The following is a 21,462-nucleotide window of genomic DNA, read 5'->3' as shown; positions in this document are numbered from 1 at the left end:
ACAGTAGCTGCAGTGGGCCGTGCTGACAGCCTGTCATACCTGCTTTCAGCAGCACTATCTGATCATTCTGGCACAGCTCCATGAAGCCGTCGATGCGCTTGGCGAATTCCACCACATACTGAATGGCTTCTGTTATTTTGATCGCACACAGCTGCCACATGACTTCCCGAGGCTAAAGACACACACAGAATATTTAACAGTTTTTAACAGTGGTATGATTGGAGCGCACATTTAACAGTTTAAACAGTGGTGTGGTTGGAGCGCACGGGGACCGTTCTGGGGACTGTTCTGGGGACTGTTCTGGGGACTGTTCTAGGGAGCGTTTGGGGGAGTGTTCTGGGGAGTGTTTGTGTACCTTGCTCTGGTAGCTCTCCACTTCCTCCTGCAGGAAGGCCTGCCAGGTCATCTGCTGCAGCTCCTCCCTCAGATACTGACACGTTTCCATGTGCGACTTGGAGATGTTCTGGGCCAAATGCTCTGAAAAACAAGCATTGTTAGCGGTGCTGAAGATCACAGCACCATCTCAAAGTTCCTGTGATAAAATGAGGACTGAATGTGAAGAGCACATTTACTGAGGCAGGAGAAAAGGCAGAGCGCGTGGGCTTTTTGACTGAGAAAAGGCTTGTTGACATTTGCTTTTACTGCCTCCGGGAGGCTCAGAGCTTAAGGTTGAGGCAAAGCCAATCTAGTTTTGACACAAATGTTTGAGAGGAGGAGGGGCCACACCGTACTCACTTAAACAAAGGTCACATTTTCTTTCAAAAACATTGAGCAGAAGAAGTAAAGTGCTTTTGAAAACACATCTGGTAAAAGGAGTTCCTGGCCACGGGGGAGCCAGAGCGTGATTTCCCCAGACACCTGCCCTGCTGGATCCTGATTGGCCCTAATTAATGGAAACTAATTACAAAAAAGAGGCTCTTTTAATGAGAGTTGGAGATGAGTCTCCAACCTCCTGCTATTTTAAGACACCTTTGTGTGGTTTTCCCCATGCTTAAGTGGTCCCACCCCTCTTCTTACCCAGTTCAGCCATGGACACAGTGGGGGAACTGTCTCCATTAGAGAAGGAGCAGTAGGGGAAGAAGCCGGAGCCAGGGGCAAAGTCACAGATGGGCTCTGGTTTGATGCCGTTGATGTCCAGGCCGGACTGGTCAGGCGAGGGTTGGATGTCCAGATAGAAGCTGCTGACCGCAGAGTCCGGTTTGCCGTCAGGGGTGTGGCCATCCATGTAGCCGCTAAGGTCGTCGTGCAGCTCTGTCAGCCCATTGGCTGAGAGGCCGTAGCTGGGGGTGAGAGGCTCTGCCTCCCCTGGCTGCTGTTGGTGATCACGCTGCTGTTGCTGGAGCCGATGTTTCTGCACCTCTGCGTACAGGCTGTCACGCTGCTTCTTTGACATTCGCCCAAACTTCACCGCTGTTAGAAAACAACAAACACTTCATTACTGACCCCAGCCGACTGGAACCCCGCCCACTTCATTATGTAGACCTGCCCCTGTCACAGTGTGTGCCCACCCCTGCCTTCTATAGCCCGCCCCCGCCTTCTATAACCCGCCCCACTGTGTCTCTGTGGGGGTCCATGTAAAGAGAGGCACCTGTGCAGAGCCATTACTGTTTCTCAGCTGCAGCTCCTGTGATAAAAGCTCGAACCTCGACTTTCATCAAACCACAAAATATCAAATTAAAGCAGGACAAAGGCTCACCTGCCACGTCCTGAACACTCCACACTCAACACTGTTTGTTTGCTCTGTCCCAGTTTCATAAACACTGCACTCAGCAAGTGGAACGGTTATGCAGTCCCACCGATGTGCCCCGTCTTACACTCTATCTGTCTTATATGTATGTACTGGTCCGAATGCTAAGATCCAGTGTTGTGCTTCACCGTCCTGGGATTCCTGTCTTATATTGTACTGTATTGTATTGTTTGTATTGTATTGTATGTATTGGTAGATGCTGCGGTCCAGTGTTGTGCCTCACCGTCCCTGGACATGCCCACGGCCAGACACTTCTGGAGCCGGCAGTGCTGGCAGCGGTTGCGGCTGGTGCGGTCGATCAGGCAGTTCTTCTGACGGGGGCAGGAGTAGGCTGCATTGCTCTGTTGACTCCTGCGGAAAAAGCCCTGGAATCACAGACACAGAGAGCAAAAAACATTACAGTGTAGATTATTTTAAATCCTTTCATTTTATTGTTAAAGTCTAACATGCTTTATTTTTGTTTGCAGCATTAGACACACAGAAAACATCAAATATATGAAGATATATGGGATTATATAGTAACATTTTAAATAACTCTACTAAATATATATTATATTTGTATATTTTATATTCAAATTGTCCCTTTGCTTTGTTGAAGAATATTTTGTAGAGTTATTTCACGTTTTTCTTTATTACATAATTCCATATTTGTTGCTTCATATATTTAATGTCTTCTATATATATAAAGTGTGGTCTATTTGTGTGTGCAGTGGTCTCTCTGTGTGTATATCGGTGTGTATTAGTGCAATATTCTGCGTGTGCAGTGGTCTGTGTGTGTGCAGTGGGCTGTGTGTGTGTGTGTGCAGTGGTTTATGAGTGCGTGCAGTGGTCCATGCAGTGGTCTTTGTGTGTGCAGTGGTCTATGAGTGCGTGCAGTGCTCTCTGTGTGTGCAGTGGTCTGTGCAGTGGTGTGTGTGTATGTGTGTGTGTGCAGTGATAATGGTGTGCAGTGGTCTGTGCAGTGGTCTTCTGTGCATATCTCTGTGTGTGTATCTGTGCAGTGGTCTCTCTCTGTGTGTGTAGTGGTTTGTGTGTGTGCGCAGTGGGCTCTATGTACAGTGGTTTGTGTGTGGAGTGGTCTGTGTGCTGTGGTGTCTGTGCAGTGGTTGGTGTGCAGTGGTCTGTGTGTGCAGTGGTGTCTGCATGCAGTGGTGTGTGTGCGGTGGTCTGTGTGCAGTGGACTCTGTGTGCAGTGGTCTGTGTATGTGCAGTGGTCTTCTGTGCATATCTTTGTGTGCGTATGTGTATGCAGTGGTCTCTGTGTGTGCAGTGGTCTGTGTGCAATGGTGTCCTGTGCATATCTCTGTGTGTATGTGTGCAGTGTACAGTCTTGTTTTGTTAAAGGGAAGTGGTTTGTGTTCAGTGGTCTGTGTGCACTGGTCTCTCTGTGTGCCATGGTCTGTGCGTGTATGCAGTGGCGTCTGCATGCAGTGATGTGTGTGCGGTGGTCTGTGTGCAGTAGGCTCTGTGTGCAGTGGTCTGTGTGTGTGCAGTGGTATCTGTGTGTGCAGTGGTCTGTGTGTAGCAGTCTGTGTGCAGTGGTGTTCTGTGCATATCTCTGTGTGTACTGTGCGGTCTTGTCTTGTTAAAGGAAAGTGGTTTTTGTGCAGTGGTCTGTGTGCACTGGTCTCTCTGTGCATCTGTGTGCAACAATGTGTGTGCAATGGTCTATATACACCAGTCTCTGTGTGCAGTGGTCTGTGTGCAGTGGTCTTGGTGCATATCTGTGTGTATCTGTGCAGTGTTCAGTCTTGTCTTGTTAAAGGGCAGTGGTCTGTGTGCACTGGTCTCTCTGTGTGCAGTGTTCTCTCTGTGTATGGCGGTCTGTGTGCAGTGGTCTCTGTGCATATCTGTGTGTATCTGTGCAGTATTCAGTCTTGTCTTGTTAAAGGGCAGTGGTCTGTGTGCACTGGTCTCTCTGTGTGCAGTGTTCTCTCTGTGTATGGCAGTCTGTGTGCAGTGATCTCTGTGCATATCTGTGTGTATCTGTGCAGTGTTCAGTCTTGTCTTGTTAAAGGGTAGTGGTCTGTGTGCACTGGTCTCTCTGTGTGGAGTGGTCTCTCTGTGTGTAGCGGTCTGTGTGCAGTGGTCTCTGTGCATATCTGTGTGTATCTGTGCAGTGTTCGGTCTTGTCTTGTTAAAGGGCAGTGGATGGATGAAATACGCAGGTCTTTTCTTCCCAGGGTTCTTAGGGGCTGATTAACACATGTGAAGATGGAGAAGGCACTCATGGATTCTCATCCTTGGACTTAATGAATTGATTCCAGCGCATCATTAACATGCCCCACTCCACTGCTCCATACACATATGTCTTAATTAGCTGCTCATTGGCTGTTTAATTACAAGAAAACAGCTGACAGCTGCCAAGTCGCTTTATAATGGCGGCCATTATGGAGCAGACTATAACTGCCAGTGACAAGCAGCACTCCTTAATAATGGTGTGATTTATGGTCCAAACTTTTGTACTCACACATATCGTTAAAAGCCCCTCTGCCTGACTAATTAGCCATCATTAAAGCCATATTTCAGGCCTTATTTTGGACTGTTTGGACTGTGTTGGTATGAGCCACAGCAACTACAGTGAGCAGAAGGGTGCAGGCAGAAGAATGCTAATGATGAGTGTGTGACAAGCTCAGGGACAAGAACACACTCGGCTCTAAACTCTGAGGATGGAGCTGCATCGGAAACAGCAGAAAAACTTCACACTGGAGCAAACAGCAACAATCTGCTGTAACTCAAAGGCCTGTGCTTTTGATCAGTGCAAGTGCAAGAACGGCAATCTGCAGCCAGAACAGAGAGGGCGCCGCTAAGAGAATGGGCCCTGAGATGTGCCAGAGACGAGCCATAGACGTATAAAGAAGTGGACTAAGTGAGGGCACCACAGCCTTCAGCTCCAGTCAAATGAAGCTCATCGAGACTAGAGCAGTTACAGGGGCCAATTTGGAGATGAGTTCTGACCACGAGTATCATAGCAACCAAAGAGCCAATCCGGAGCCAAGCTGTTGAAAGTAACGTCCATTCCTGTCCGCAACGCTGGTTTAGCAGGGAGTAGGTGCTTAGCAACGCTGTCAATCAAACCTGTTGTTAACGCTAGCGGGAGCAACTGATTTGTCTGTTATTAATGTTCATATCTTGATTTACAAACACAATAGTGGGATAAAAACCCCAGGATCATGTAGAGGGTTAATATGAACATTTAAGACCAAAATGACAAGTCTGACAGCAGCTGTTACAGAGAAAGAGGACACAGTTTTTCAATAGAAAGTGAATTGGAGCCAGAGTCAATGGAGCTGGAAGTGCGCCCATGATCAGTTCCTGTCTGAAATGTGGTGACTAGCAGGTTAGCTATGTCCATTTATATAAAGCCTTTGTTTAGGACGAGCTTTCAGTTCTGATGCCTGAACATTTGAACACGTTTTATTGAGACATGAATGGTTGTGCTCAGACTCACCTTGCAGCCTTCACACGTGATCACTCCATAATGGATGCCTGATGATTTGTCTCCACAAATCTTGCAAGGAATTATTTCGATTTGAGCTGTAAAGAAAACACAGAGGAGAGAACATGAGGCGGTTGGTGCAAACAACACCACAATAAAACATTTGATCTGGAGCACATCTGAGCACGCCTTCACTTTGGATTATCAAAACGCTTTGACATCAGCCCTTCTTATGTTATTCACAGCATATCTACTGCAAATATCAACCTTGTACTGCATGTGACTGTCACTGTGGGGTAAGAGATAATAGAAAACATGCACACACACGCACACACATGCACACGTCTGCCTCCACCATCAGCCCGGTCCGACACGCTCTTATCTGATCTCTACCAGGAAAGATCTTCACCATGGGGCATTTTCTCACTGTGTCACACGACTCTGCATTAGACTCACAGCCGGCCACAAGTCTCTGTCAGTTTGAACAAGAATCGGATCCTTCTGTCTTAATATGGTAATGAGTGTAATAGTTGCTGTGTATTTCATCAGCCTCTCCTCTGTGGTCAGCCCTGATGTGGGCACTTTGGTTGGCTCCTCCCCAAACATGTAAACACCTTCATACATTAGGTAGTACATCTGAGGAAGGCTCTGAACGCGCCCTGTAATCACACAAACCAGTCGTGTTTACATGGCATCAGTCACATCAGCTGAAAAAAGGAGAGGTGGAACATGCACCATTAAGCCTCCCTCAGACAATGGCTGCTGCTTGTTCTGCCTGTGCCGCACAAAGGAGGCCGTGCTCCTCGTCAGGCTGATTATTGTGGGAGCTGGCAGGAGGCGGGCTGGGACAGGCTCACAACACTGCTGCACACTTCCCCAGGGCGGCTGGCCTCAGTGTGGGGCCACTATTGTTTGTGTGGTGAGCTCTGTGTGTTAGCATTAGCGCGCTCTTTTGACTCCTGTAGCTTTTTCAGCCTCATTACTTAGATAATTTCTTCAGACGTGCACTGACGACAAGTGAGGCGTGCGGTAATTATGGCAGTGTGGTCTGGGAGGCTGTAGTCACACATCCTGCCGTTAGGTGGAAGTGCAGGGCTGTTCCACTCTCACTTAAGCCTCCTCCCTCCCTCCCCTCCGTCCCTCCCCTCTGAGCAGCAGCCTCTGAGTGCTCCGGGCTTAGGGCCCCCCTCCCCCACAGAGGAGCTCAGAGATGCCTTCATCTGTGGAAGGCTCAGAGTCGGCTCTCTCAGGCCGGAGCGACAGTAGGTGAAGAGAGCACTGTCCTTTCTGCACACGCTCAGTGTGAGTCACAGGCAGAGCCTCAGAGCCGCCTCCACAACTGAGAAAACACTGTGACCTGAGCGGACATGATCTCACATTCACAGAGCTGCTTTTAAACACTTTGCATGTTCTCTCCTCTGGCCTAGCTTTGTGTCTAAACCACTTCGTTTATACAGTTCAAGATGATGAAAAATATGTTTCCTTTTTAAAACAAAAACAACTCCTTCATATGTTCATGTTTTTCCAACATTAAGTTCTATACAGAATATGTAATTATCTGAGGCATGTTGATGCAATAACAACAACCTTTCACACCTCAGTTTAAAGAAAATGTGAAAAAGCCAAAGTTCATTGAGTCAAACAAAAGGCTCTGCTCTGCACAAACACGAGCTGCTGTCAAGTGGCTCTTGGAGCCGAGCAGCTCTAGAGCAGTGCTGCTGATCACACTCATCTCTTACTCTGCCTCTCCCTCCCTCTGTCTCTGTCCCTCCCCCTTCATCTCTCCCTTTCTCCCTCCCCCTCCCCTGCTTCTCTCTCTCCCTCCTTCTAGCCCTCCGTTTCTCTCCCTTCCCCTTTCTCTCTCCCTCCCCCTGCTCCTCTCTCTTCATCCTCCCCTCTTCTCGGTCGCTGTGTTTACCAGATCAAAGTGGGCACACTAAGATGCTGGCCAGGCTGAAGCCAATCTCCAGAGCTGTGCGAGACGGCGAAGCACCGGTGACTTCAAAGACACCTGCGGAGAGCCCGATAATGTGCTCAGTCTGCGCAGACATAATCCCACTGCGCAGACGTAATCCCACTGCGCAGACGTAATCCCACTGCGCAGACGTGCTCAGTCTGGACAGGAGGGCCACAGGAAACAGCAGTGAAGAAGACAGCAGTGTTTGTTCTTTGTCGTAAATGGCCGCAGTTCAAGGTCGGTGACTCAGTGTGGTGCTGCGAGTGTCTCTCAGCACACAGTGACAATGGAGCCGCTAGCCCTCTGCCCTTCACTGTCTACACACTGTCGTCAGCACAGCCGCAACGATTAGACTCTTGTAGCTTTAATCCATGTTCTAACACTGTTCCCTCCTCAAAAACAGACCTGGAGTTGTGTTTTGTTTCATTCACACATGTTTCAGTAACACTTTATCTGTCTGTCTACATCTGCAAAGTTCAAAACACTCCACCTTGTGATGTCATGAAGTGGTAGTTTTCAAGTTAACAGCTCCTTTTACCTTTAGTTCAGTAGAGACTGGAAATTCCAGGTCTGAAATGATTCTAGTGAAGGTGTATGGAGTTTAAAAACACAGTGGAGCACTTCCTGTATTACCACGTGATGAACTCAATATGCAGGTTTGTGTGTTAAACATGTGTGAATGAAACAAAACACAACTCCAGGTCTGTCTGTGATGAGGAAACATTAGAACAGAAATCAGAAAACAGTGTGATATGGACCTTTTAAAAAAAAATAAAAATTACCAGATGTAAAAAAAGAAAATTAATTAATTAATTAATTAATTAATACATAAATAATAATAATAATAATAATAATAATAATAATAATAACAACATTTACACACACACAAGCACACCCCCGCACACATGCACATACACACACTCACCCACACACACACATACATTTATACACACACACACACATACACACACTCATGCACACACACTCTCTCACACACATACGTACACTCTCTCTCTCTCACACGTACGTACACACACACACACACACACACACACACACACCCCCACACACACACACACACACACACACATATACACATACACATACACACATACACACACATAGAGTCCAGGCCTGCTCTGGTCCGCTCTGATTGGTCTATATAACCTGTTTCCACCGGTTCCTGCAGTAATCATGGGAGATGAGTGTCCGTGTCTCCGCAGTGTTTCTCGTTTGGCTCATTTACTTCACATCAGTCCAACAGAAACACGCAGCGAGCGGAGCCAATCACGAGTCGCTCGGTGACAGCTGTCAGAGCGGTGACGCAAACTGTGGCCACGTTATGCAACGGCCTGGCCAGATCCGGCGCCACATGGGACCACACAGCCTTTAGAGCCTTTTCCACTGCCACGGGTCTCCAGGGGCCCGCGGGTCTGTTTGGGTCTGTTTGGGTCTGTTTGGGTCTGTTTGGAGCGGGTGCGTTTGGAGCGGGTTCTGTTTGGAGTGGGCCTGTTTGGAGCGGTTCTGTTTGGGGCGGTTCTGTTTGGGGCGGTTCTGTTTGGGGTGGGCCTGTTTGGGGCGGGCCTGTTTGAAGCAGTTCTGCTTGGGGTGGGCCTGTCGGGCCTGTTTGGAGCGGGTTAAGTTTGTAGCGGTTCTGTTGGTTCTGTTTGTAATGGGCCTGTTTGAGGTGGGCCTGTTTGGAGTGGGCCTGTTTGGAGTGGCTTGCTCACACACTCCACACACACATACTCCACACACACTCCACACTTTCCACACCCACACACACACACACATACCACACACACTCCACACATTCCACACACTCCACACACACATTCTCCACACACTCCACACACTTCGCACACAGACACTCCACACACTGCTCACACACACACACTCTCTCCACACACACAAATGGCTGAAACCACTGATCAACTCGCACGTTTTTGTGTCAGCGATGTGACGTGTGTGTCCGTGTGCGTGAGTGTGTGTTACTGTCAAACATTTTGGGTGTCTCGAAAAGCGCTATGTAAATGCAAGTTATTATTATTATTATTATTATTATTATTATTATTATTATTATTATTATTATTCACAAAAACAACAGTACCCTTGTGCTAATACCTGCATAAAGACTAGAATTTATTTTTATTTTTTTCCCGACTGTTGTAAAGTAAAATCACACAGTGGACCAGGGCTGGGGCTGAAGCAGGTTAAGGCCAATCCTGAGCCAGAATAAAGCCTGATCAGATGTAGGTCAGTGTGTTTTGAGAGTTTTGCAGATTTTCACTGTGATCCTTCACAAACAGGGCAGGGATTGGTTTGTGAGCTGACAGGTGAACTGTGCTCCTGACATAACCAGCCCTGTCTCCTCTTATCTGCACCTGTCACCACATTACACTGGACACGCTCATTCTCACAGACACAGCTCCACAAAGGTTACTCCAATGTCAACAGAGAACGGTCTCCTCCAGAACACACAGAACACACAGAACACACAGAAAACACAGAACACACAGAACACACAGAACACACAGAGCACAGAGCCAGGATGAAGACATTTAGGAACAACACACACTGGTATTTTAAATGCTTCAGTGGCATTTTTGGGTTTGCAGCTCTCATAAATCCACCTGCCGACCAAAACTCCGTCTCATCGTTTTGAGACCCACAAAAACACACAAGATTTAAACTGACCGTCCCATTCTCCTGAGTAAGAGTCATATTTAGACACTGCCACATTTTTATTTGAGATGTGTCAGTTTGAAAATAATAACAACATAAAATCAAAACTACTGTGTCTATGTTTCTGATGTGAGTGTTTGTCTGATGTCAGTGATCTACAGAAACTCTTTAAACTGACACCTTCACATGTTTGTTTCCTGTTCAGCTGCAGTGTGTCGGCCCTAACATCTCCATCAATACTACAATTATGTGACCACAATTACGTTATTACAAGGTGAGGGCCTCTACTGCCCCCTCGTCTCTGTGCTCCCTTTTCTCCTCTCCTCCTTTCTCTTCCTCTCTCTTCTTCTGTGTTTCCTTTTCTCCTCCCCTCTCCCTGTTCTCCTCTCTTCTCCCCCTATTTCTGCTACTCTCTCTTCTCCTCCTCTCTCCTGTTCTGTTTCCTTTTCTCCTTCCCTCTTCCTTCCCCTCTCCCTGCTCTCTTCTGTCCCCTCTCTCCTCTCTTCTCCCCTCTTTCTTCTCTCTTCCGCTCCTCTCTCTTCTCCTCCTCTCTCCTCTTGTGTGTTTCCTTTTCTCCTCCCCTCTCCATTCTGCTCCCGTTTCTCTCTTTTTTCCTCTCCTGTCCCCTCCTCCCAGCTCCTCTCGCGTGTACTCTTCCCTCCTCCCCTCTCCTCCTCCCTTTTTTCTTCTCCCCTCCTCTCCTTTGCTCCTCTTCTCTCTCTTCTCCCCTCCACTACCTTCCCTTCTTTCCTCTCCTCTCTCTTCTCCTCCTCTCTGCTCTTCTGTGTTTCCTTTTCTCCTCCTCTCTCCCCTCCCATGTACTCTTCCCTCCTCTCCTCATTCCTCTCTCCTCCTCCCTTTTCCTCTCCTCCCTCCTCCATGCTCCCTTTCTCATTTCTCCTCTGCTCCACAATCTATAAAACCATTTGCTACATCTGTTATAAGGGCCTTGTTTAGCTGGTACACGGGCAGACTGGCCACGCACTGAAGCTGAACACACACACACACGACACACACACACGCGACACACACACACAGACACACCCGCACACACGCACAAACTGTCCAGTCGCGTCAGGCCGAGCTACAGTGGCAGAATGAGAAGAGAGACAGAGACAAAACAACACAACAACATCTCCGTATACTCCAGCTCACTCCTAATGCCGAGCTATTCTATTTTTAAATGTTTTATGATGTAAAATATATAAACTTAAACCTGCAAATGTCTGAATAGCTGAAAAGAAAAGAAATGTGATAATTTGGACATTTGAAATTAGCGATTTAAAACAAAAACGCTTCAATGACAGGAGTTTGGTCATGTGACTGCGCTGAACAGCAAAGGATCATGGTCTTTTTTTGTTTTTTTATCTGCAGGAGCTTCATATTCAAACCGACGAAAGATTATAGTAATGTTGTGACAGGTTTGATGCCACGATGATGATATTTCCCATCAAAAATCACTACACTTGTAACTATTAAGATAATATGACGAGTGTTTCAGATTTGTATAACTGCACATATCAAAAAACACAATGTAAACAAATAGGGGCAACACCAGGGGGCGCTCAGGATCCATATCCTCCCAAAAGACTTAAGCCTCGTTTTCAATGGATTGTTCATCTAAAATGTTCAAATGGCAACGACATGGAGGCCAAAATATACAACAGCAAATTCTACATTACGTTTTATAAAGCACTAACTGCATTTAAGCAGGAGGGGGCGCTGTGGACACTGCTGTTAAGACTCTAAATGTGAGCATCAGCGTGGAAGAGTTTACAGCGCCCCCTTATGGAGAAGAATCATTCTGGTTTAATCCTTCTGGTGTTTATGTGAGAGTTCGGGGTCAGTGTTTCACAGAGCACATACTGAACAACTGACAGCAAATGTCCCTCTGTGGCCTCTGTACAGAAACGTGTGTCATTTCAGCCAGACACTAAACTCTCTATGTTTTAATATGAGACGCATAAAAGAATTTAAAGGTTAAGTCAAGTTTCAGATCAAATGAGTTTCCAGATTATTGAGACACGGGCACAGGACAGACTTCAGGTACTGTACGGAAAGTTTGCAAATGTTACAGAGAGGCTGAATGGCTCTGACTTTAACCTTCTGAGCAGTTCCCGCCTCTAAGCCCCTCTTCACCTCCACCCATCTTCACCTCCACCCCTCCACTCCTCCGTCTCTCCGCCCGCCTGCAGACTTTCATCAGGCCAAATCGAGCGCCAAGGACAGGGAAGATAGACGAGGAGGATGGACCGCCGATACTTCCACAGGAGCAGAGATTGAGACAAATGAACCTTGTTATGTTAGCGGCATGCTCCACCTCAGAACTCAGCCAAGCACTGGACCACAGACCTGAAACTAGACCAGAGACCAGTGACCAGACCAGAGACCAGTGACAAAAGACCAGAGACCAGAGACCAGTGACCAGTGACCAGAGACCAGAGACCAGTGACCAAAGACCAGAGACCAAACCAGAGACCAGACCAGAGACCAGAGACCAGAGACCAGAGACCAGAGACCAGAGACCAGACCAGAGACATCCTCCAACCCAGGCCAAGATCCCAGTCGGGCAAAACTGGACAAACGTGAATCCAAGGAATGGGTTTGGGTTAGGAAAACTTCAGATGCTCATAATATCGAGTCAGTTAGTGATGATGCTCATAGATCTGTATGTTCTACGCTCCTCTGTGCTGTTTGCTGAAGGCCCACGTCTCCTTCAAACATCTTCAGACTGTGTCCAGGTGAACGTCAGAGAACTGCCCAAAGGGCTGTGCTCTTAATCACGCTGTATACACTTCAATAATACATCTGTAAGTTTCCATGGAGCACACTGAACACAGAACACACACAGAACACACACAGAACACACAGCAGATGAAATATTAACTTTTTTTTAGCAAAACCGTTTTAAAAATCAATGTGTTTCCTTCATGGCCCCAGGCATTACTGCAGCAGTGATTACTGACCGCTGCTGTCCATGTCCAGATATGTCTTTATATTAGAGAACACAAGACAGGCTGAGGTGAGCGGACATCTGGACCTGCTCACAACCACAGGGATTGATCGGGATTACAAAACCAATCCCAAACCCTCACCAGGCCTCAGATTAACATACGGTGTAAAGTGAATATCAGATCAGGACGAGAGCAAAACCATATCTCAAAATAAAACTGAAAACGCATTTGGACTGGCACAAGAATAACGTCTCAAATATATGGTAACGGAATATCTTCTGTAAAAACATCATATTTTAACAGTAAAAGAACAGTCATTTTTTTAATTGTCAGAAAATGAGGTAATAAAAGTAACAACAACATCTCAAATTTGGTCAAATATTTTCCACAAATAAAAGAAAATATTTTTAAAGCGATTAATGAATAAATAAAAAAAATAAAACTAATAAACTATCCAAGCTTAATAATAATAATAATAATAATAATAATAATAATAATTATTATTATTATTATTATTATTATTATTATTATTATTATTATTATTATTATTATTAACAGATTGGCTAAGGGACTGTAGACCATTGTCCATCAGTCTCCTCCGTGCCGTGTCTCCTGTACAGTACAGAATGTGTTCAGACAAATTTACATAAATGTTCGATGGACACTACAGCGGAGCAAGAGAAACATGTGAGAAAATGTTAATGTCTGTCTGAGAAAAGTGTATAAAGTGTGTGGTGAGGGGTTTTACAGCTGCAAAACATATAGAATAATTGTAAAAGATAAAGCTTCATGGATTTTGCCTATTACGAACTTAACCCCTGCGATAGCATCTTTTAACAATGGTGCGTACCCCACACCCACTACCATGTTTGCTTTTTTGCCCTACACTGAGTTATAAAACCTAACGAGGAATTATTTTATTTTTATTACAGTCTCATTTTGAAAGTCTGCAGTCGCCATTTGAACATTTCAGTTGAGACTGGATATCCTATGAAAGTGCCCGTCTGTGTGATCCCTCAGTCGTCCAGGTCTGATCCATAGCAAAGATGAAATTTAAATCAGTCAACTGGACAAATCATTGTAGGGGTGAAGACATTTGGCTCCTCATCCAAGCCGCGTTTTCAGTTCTGAACAGTTATCAACTGAAGAAGCGGCTTGGATGAGCAGCAATGAGCAACGTCTTGACGCCTACAATTATTTGTTCAGTTGACAGATTTAAAGTTTGTCTTTTGCTATGAAAGTGGGCCAAAAATCTGAGGGGGAGCTATGGGGGTGCATTAGCCAGTCTAGGGGAGGCTAGTGCCCCCTCAAGCCCCCCTCTGGCATCACCCCTGCCCAGCACAGAGACAGCAATGACCAACTAGAGCCTGGGCGTAAGTAAAATTGGTCAATCAGAATGTGGGGCTCAGAATTAGCAAAAAAAGCGAAGAAAAGTCCTGTGGATCAAAACAATGAGGAATTATTACTATTGTATTTTCTGGGTTAAATCATATTGACGTCAGTATCATCCCACATAATATTCTTAAGGATGTAAATTGTCAAAGTACATTTTGATTTCAAACGCTTCAGTTTCACCTTCCCATTTAATCTGGAAATTTCAAGTGCCCCCCGCTAAGTGCTGACGGACCCCCAGGAGTGAACTGACTCCTGGTTTGAAAATATACATTGCAAATATAATCGCATTTGGAATACTTGTCAGAAAAATTGTGTAGATTTCCTTCCAAAAATATGCAGCCTGGAAACTGCAAATTTTTTTTTAATCTTCTGTCTGGGATGATGAATAAAAAAATAGAAAATCAGTTGTAAACTAGTTTATATCCAAACTGCCGAAGCTGCTACAAAAACTGAGGACTGGGGTGCAATTGCAGATGTGGTCTAAACACGGCGGTTCGGATGGCGTTAGGAGCACATCCCGGTGGTGGTTGGAGGGTGAGGGGTGAGCCAGAGGAGGTGGGAGGGAGCCGCTCTCCTCAGCATGGAGCACAAGCAGTAAGTGCCTAATGAGGGGTGAACTGGGGCCCCTGGGAGCCCCTCCGGCACGTTCATTAGGAGATGAAAAAGCGTTTCTCCTCACTCAGACCGGACAGAGCTCTGGGCGAGGTCTGCTAGCTCCTCTCACTCCACTGTCGTCAGAAGCTCTTGGACATTCATCATAGAGACCACAGAACTGTATTAGATTAACCTGATGATCTGGATCACAGAGCTAATATGTGGAGTGTGGCGATATGCACCGCTAACGGCTCAGTTAGGTGGTTAGCATGTGTCTTTATCCCATATGAACCGTTCAAGTTCATACGGCAGGTTTTGATAATTATTACATTTTGACTTAATCTGGTGGGATAAAACCATAGACTGTATACAGAGGTCACTCGTTTATTGCGGGGGTCACGTTCTAAAAATAACCAGAAATTAGTAGTCAGGTCTATTTTTTACAATTATTCTATATGTTTTAAGGCTGTAAAACCCCTCACCACACACTTTATACACTTTTCTCACACATACATTAACATTTTCTCACATTTCTCTCTTGTTTAATTCATTAATAGTGACTCAGGTGTATTTCACAGTTCCTCTGATCGTGCCTCTTCTTCTTGGTGTCGCTCCACTGTAGTGTCGATTCAACATTTATGTAAATTTGGCTGAGCGCATTCTGTACTGTACAGGAGACACGGCACGGAGGAGACTGATGGACAATGGTCTACAGTCCCTCAGCCAATCAGGACACAGAACACAATGCACGTTCATACGCTGTAAAAAAGTATGTAAAATTGCACTAAAATCCACGATAATGCGAGACCGCGAAAAGTGAACCATGACATAGGGAGGGACAACTGTATATAAATGGACGTAGCTAACCCGCTAGCCCGCCACATTCCAAATTGGAAGTGATCATGGGCACACTTCCAGCTCCATCGACTTTGGCTCCAATTCACTTTCTATTGAAAAATTGTCCCCCCTATTTCTGTATCTGCTGCTGTCAGACTCGTCATTTTGGTCTTAAATGTTCGTATTAACCCTCTACATGATCCTGGAGTTTTTAGTTCACTATTGTGTCTGTAAATCAAAATATGAACATTGATAACAGACAAATCAGGCGCCTTCTTTCTTCGAGGTCGCTCCTGCTAGCTTTAGCAACAGGTTTGATTGACAGCATTGCTAGGCATCCGCTCCCTGCTAAACCAGTGGTGTGGGTGGGAAGGGGCATTACCCTCAACAGCCTCGCTCCAGATTGGTTCATTGGTTGCTGTGATACTTGCAGTCGGAATTCTAAGTATGGAACTTGGCTCCAGATTAGCCGCTATAACCGCTCTAGCCTCGATGAGCTTCATTTGACTGGAGCCGAACGCTGTGGGTGACGTCACACTCACTTAGTCCACTTCTTTACACAGTCTATGCTACTACACAGTTTTGAAGTTTTTGTTTTTTGCTTCCGAATTTAATAACTTGATCTGACGCTGGTTTCTTCGTCGTCTCCAAACACATTCTCATGTTTCAGCTCATTTAAGGCCTTTCTCATTACAGTTAAAAGTGATTGAATTGTGAAATCTATTGTGTCCTTTTTCTCGCGCAGCTAAACTCTGCGACAGATTAATACACAGCATATCAAAACTTCCTTTATTGCATTGCATTTTGTTGCATTTTTTCCTGGAGGCAAAAATAATAGATTCATTTAGCCAGTGGAGCTTTCTGTGAGGGAACCAAGGATTATGGTGATGTGCCACTGAGCGCTCTAAGCTAAATACAGTGTGGGAGAAATTGCAGCAGTTCACATTTGGGAGGATGGTTTTTTGGAATATAAATGGGACTGCTCTGTCTCAGGTGTGGCTCTTAAGACAAAAGAAACGTGCTGTGGTTCAAATGCACAGCCCTTATCAGCCTGTGTATCCACGCCCTGATGATGACTCTTTATTAAGCCCGTCTGCTCGCCTTGTTACCCATCTCCTGTAATTAGCACCCGCTAACCTTCGGGCGCTAATCCCACATGAATTGTGGATTTGTACATCAAAGCTCTCTCTCTCTCTCTCGTACAGCGGCTGTGGAAATGATGCTCTAATTCAAACCTGAAATTATTTGTACAGAGCGATGTTCGAGTCTCTCCTTCTGTCTCGAGGAATCTACGGCTTTGCAGAGAGAAAACCCAATCCACTTCCACGGTGCCAAATATAGAGTCAGGCCTGATGCAGCCGGGATCCTGCTGCGGCTCCGAGTCACAGCAAAATGTGTTTTCTGTGTCTCTTTACGCACTTTTGTGTTTTTAGAGGCTCTAGCAGAGCTGAGGGTCACACGGGGGGGAGCGTAGGGAGCATTATAGTGGTCTTCAAGAGCTGCACAAGCAAAATCAGACACAGCACTAATGCGGGATAGCGCCACCTTCAGCTCTGAGCTTCATGGAACTTCAGCTGAACGGGTTTGAGTTCAGTTTACAGAGCAATGCTTCACACTGAACAAGTGTTTTGTCTCTTTGAACTCTTTAATTAATAGAATGAAACTGATAAAGTGAAATCGTGAATCACATTTGAACAAAAACATTGAATAACCTAACGCAACCCTGACGTAAAGACGCTGTAAATCGGTGAGGGTCAATATGTGTCATCTGTAACAGCCTGTCACAATAATCACTACATCAAAACACATTAAACACGTTGGAACAGTTATTTTTGGGGTCTATTCTCCTTTAATGTTAGTTTCATGATGATTATTTGTGATTACAGTGGTCCCTGGTTTATCGTGGGGGTTACGTTAAATAACCTGCAATAGACGAAATCCACAAGTAGCTTTATTTTTTACAATTATTCTATATGTTTTGCAGGTGTAAAATCCCTCTCCACGCACTTTATACACTTTTCTCAGACAGGCATTAACATTTTCTCACATTTCTCTCTTGTTTAATTCATTAATAGTGACTCTCGTTTTGATTTGCTGTACTGTGATTTTAATGTCTTTCTTATTTTTAGTAAAAGCCAAGAGTCAAATCTGTCAACTGGACAAATCGTTGTAGGAGTGAAGACGTTTAGCTGCTCTTCCAAGACGCTTCTTCACTTCTGGTCAGATCACTGCTGGACACTGCCTTATATCTGTCTGAGGGAGGAGCTAACTACACTGAAACTGACAGATAATATATGCTTCCAGTTTCAGTTTCTTTTGGCTTTTGCTATGGATCAGAGCTGGACGACTGAGGGATTACACTGGCATCTTTCTTATTCTGTAAAACACTTTGAATTACTTTGTGTACGAATTGTGCTGTACAAATAAACTTGCCTTGCATCACTGTTAATTCAATTCATCATGGAGACTTTTCTACTTTTTTCTCTGTACGATGAGAAAATGTCTTGAATTATGAACTTCTATGGCTCAAAGAAATGACTGGAGTGTTGCATTCTGTCAATTTTTTTGTACATTTAGAATTCTACTTGTTTTGGGTTCAATATTATGGTTAATCATTTATATTTACTTCAGAAATACGTCACACTTCCAGATGTGTTGTCATGACAGGCCTAATCTCTCGTTCTCACTGAGGCCCTTTCAGTTGTGAGTGTTATGTTCTTTATATTGTAACATCTCATTAACAACAAAATCCTGTCTTACATTTGATAATTACATTAAGACCCACTTCACATCGCCGCCGAAGCTGAAGTCTTAATACAGACCAAAAAAATCTCTTTGTTTTTGACGAGTTTAAAAGCGTTACGTCAATCAGCGGCGCTAATGGGAACGTGCGTTTTGTAATTCACTTAAAGGCGATGAAAACGTGGAGAGACTTTGAACGATCTTTTAAGTGGCAGACACAGGCTTTGACAGTGGAGCGGCGTCCTCTGACAGGCGCTGGGTAAAAATAACTGCGCTCCCGGCAAATTAGACATATCGTTGGGCTCGTAAGTGAGAGATGAGTCTGTGTGTGGATGCTCCTGCCACACCGTGACACCGGGCCAATACATCAGCCTGCTCCAGAGTGCAGAGTGCAGGAGTGTAAACACATGAGGTCTCGAAACGTGTGGAGTGCAGCGTGTGAGCGGCTCCCTCTACAGGAGAGGAGTGCAGCGTGTGAGCGGCTCCCTCTACAGGAGAGGAGTGCAGCGTGTGAGCGGCTCCCTCTACAGGAGAGGAGTGCAGCGTGTGAGCGGCTCCCTCTACAGGAGAGGAGTGCAGCGTGTGAGCGGCTCCCTCTACAGGAGAGGAGTGCAGCGTGTGAGCGGCTCCCTCTACAGGAGAGGAGTGCAGCGTGTGAGCGGCTCCCTCTACAGACGAGGAGTGGAGCGTGTGAGCGGCTCCCTCTATAGACGAGGAGTGCAGCGTTTGAGCGACTCCCTCTATAGGTGAGGAGTGCAGCGTGTGAGCGGCTCCCTCTACAGACGAGGAGTGGAGCGTGTGAGCGGCTCCCTCTATAGACGAGGAGTGCAGCGTTTGAGCGACTCCCTCTATAGGTGAGGAGTGCAGCGTGTGAGCGGCTCCCTCTACAGACGAGGAGTGCAGCGTGTGAGCGGCTCCCTCTATAGGCAAGGAGTACAGCGTGTGAGCGCCTCCCTATTCAGGAGACGAGTGTAGTGTGTGAGCGGCTCCCTCTTTAAGCCAGGAGTGCAGCGTGTGAGCGGCTCCCTCTGTAGATGACATGGATCTATTAAAATAACTGGATAGAGTCCTGCTGCTTCTAGCTGTCTCGAGTTGGACTAGTGGCCACTCATTGGTACTACGACAAAAAAAATCCCTCCTGCCCAGAGAGGATTTTTCTCATAGAGCAAAATGTAATGATGAACTACCCATGTTCGACTGACAGGAGCTGACAGGGCACTTACAGATTTCATAAAGGTTGAATTTTGTGGCAATTTTTTATCGATTTTCAGATGATAAACGTCTCTCAGCTCAAAATCCGTGTGTTATCTTAAAACCTTTTTTTAATCGTTAACTTCAGCTACGCTCTATGTCTGCTCTAGCTAAGCTCAAGCTCTGATTGGTTAGAGCGGTCATGTGGTATGACATGAACGAGCATGTGACCGATGTGAATGAGGCCGAGAGATGAGTCTGTGTGTGGATGCTCCTGCCACGCCGTGACACCGGGCCAATACAGTAGCCTGCTCCAGAGTGCAGAGTGCAGGAGTGTAAACACATGAGGTCTCAAAAATGTGTGGAGTACAGTGTGTTAGCGGTGCCCTCTATAGACGTGTAGTACAGTGTGTTAGCGCCCTCTATAGACGTGGAGTACAGTGTGTTAGCACCCCCTCTAGTCGCTCTAGACAATCTGTTTCTCCTTATGGTCAGTGTAAATCAGCTCTCTGCGTCTTCTTCAAATGAGTCCATGATAAATAGTTTTGCATGCGTGACTGTTTAGATTTTTTGTTGTTGTGCCTTTGAGCAGTGACACTAGGTGTAGTATTGGGAAGTATTCATTCACCAGAAGCAGCAGTGCGACGCTGGCTCTCACTTTGTCTCTGTCAGCTGGAACAATAATAATAATAATGGCTCTCGTTTCAAATTGTGCTTTACACGTTTCTCAAATCAGTTTTTCATTTTCCTGTCTCCTCCGGTCACACTCAGGCAGCAGACGATTAATACCACTACAGTAATAATGAAATGGTTTGGATATATTTTATTTCAATTGACAAGTTTCTCAAAGCTGCAGTGGGACAGTATTTATTCCCCGGACTCTCCCCATAGCCACAGCTGCCCTGGGGCTGATGGGAACAAAAACAACAACAACAAACCTGCACCCCAGCTGACGACACAGTCACACCACACATCTCTAAAGAAGTGTATTGCCAAAAGAAAACAACAGTTGTTTATAATGCTGCATGTGGGAATTGAACTACAGAACCCCTCTTCTGAACCCGTGTATATATAACTTTACTCATGCAGTGTCACTCCGGCTGATCCTCTTGAATCCACTTCTATGTGAAAGTCCCACTCTCATGTTTTCCATGTCACCCGATCGCTCCAAGTCCGAGTCCCGAGTCCCGGGTCGCGGCCTGAGGTGTCAGTTTGAGTGGGGCTCTGTAAATAACACCGGAGCAGTGTAGGATTTCCTCTCAGTACAACAGATCTGTGGTTTATTCATGTGTTATTCACGTCCAGAGCAAGTGAAGGACAGGCCTGTACAAACACGTCTGTAGGACACAGGCTGGTTACAAATACTGCAGTAATTCAGCTCATATATGTAAACTATAAAATCCCTGTCACCACCAGAGGCCTGTTTAGTTTAAATCTGCTTTAAACTATTTGTGTTCTGTTCTAAATGCATTTGAGACTTGATCATATTTTAGTCTTCACGGTGGAGTGTTCATCTTTCAGAACGAGCCGCTTGAGCAGGGTGAACTTCAGCTGCACAGAGAAAATATATGTCCCCAACTCTGTTCAACCCCAGAACATACAGGCCTGATATTATTTTTAATAGGTCAAAGGTCATTGTTAAAATCCAAATAAACTATATTCATCAGACTAGAAACAGACACGTTGAGATGCGCCGATTCGATCTGTTTCCAATTGTCACTTGAGCCAATTTCCTGATGTAATAAGACTATTTTTAAAGTAAATAAAAGCTGTTTTCAGTTTCTACTCTGGCATCAGCGGATACTTAAAGCTGTAGAATCGGTATTGGTATCGATATTGGTACTGAAACACATGGTGCAATAAATGAGGTGGAAAACCTGCGCTGCATGTGACCCGCCGCCTCAGACTCTCACTCTTTGTA

At 45.6% G+C, this 21,462-nt stretch overlaps 1 protein-coding gene across 2 annotated transcripts in view; it reads right to left on the bottom strand.

Annotated features, from left to right (window-relative positions):
* The window catches only part of roraa (RAR-related orphan receptor A, paralog a), a 245,173-nt gene that overhangs the window by 10,058 nt on the left and 213,653 nt on the right, over nt 1-21,462 (bottom strand). For both annotated transcript variants that reach the window (XM_033967473.2, XM_033967474.2), the window contains 5 exons: nt 5,199-5,284; nt 1,971-2,112; nt 1,018-1,410; nt 356-477; nt 40-172 (listed from right to left, as the gene is read on the bottom strand). In XM_033967473.2, coding sequence (XP_033823364.1) covers nt 40-172; nt 356-477; nt 1,018-1,410; nt 1,971-2,112; nt 5,199-5,284 — 876 coding nt within the window. The remainder of the gene's footprint in view (nt 1-39; nt 173-355; nt 478-1,017; nt 1,411-1,970; nt 2,113-5,198; nt 5,285-21,462) is intronic.

The sequence above is a fragment of the Periophthalmus magnuspinnatus genome, chromosome 6 (genome assembly GCF_009829125.3).
Source record: "Periophthalmus magnuspinnatus isolate fPerMag1 chromosome 6, fPerMag1.2.pri, whole genome shotgun sequence".
In the NCBI taxonomy this organism is placed as follows: Eukaryota; Metazoa; Chordata; class Actinopteri; order Gobiiformes; family Gobiidae; genus Periophthalmus; species Periophthalmus magnuspinnatus.
Note: the sequence above shows the minus strand (reverse complement) of the source record. Positions and strands in the feature narration are given on the sequence as shown.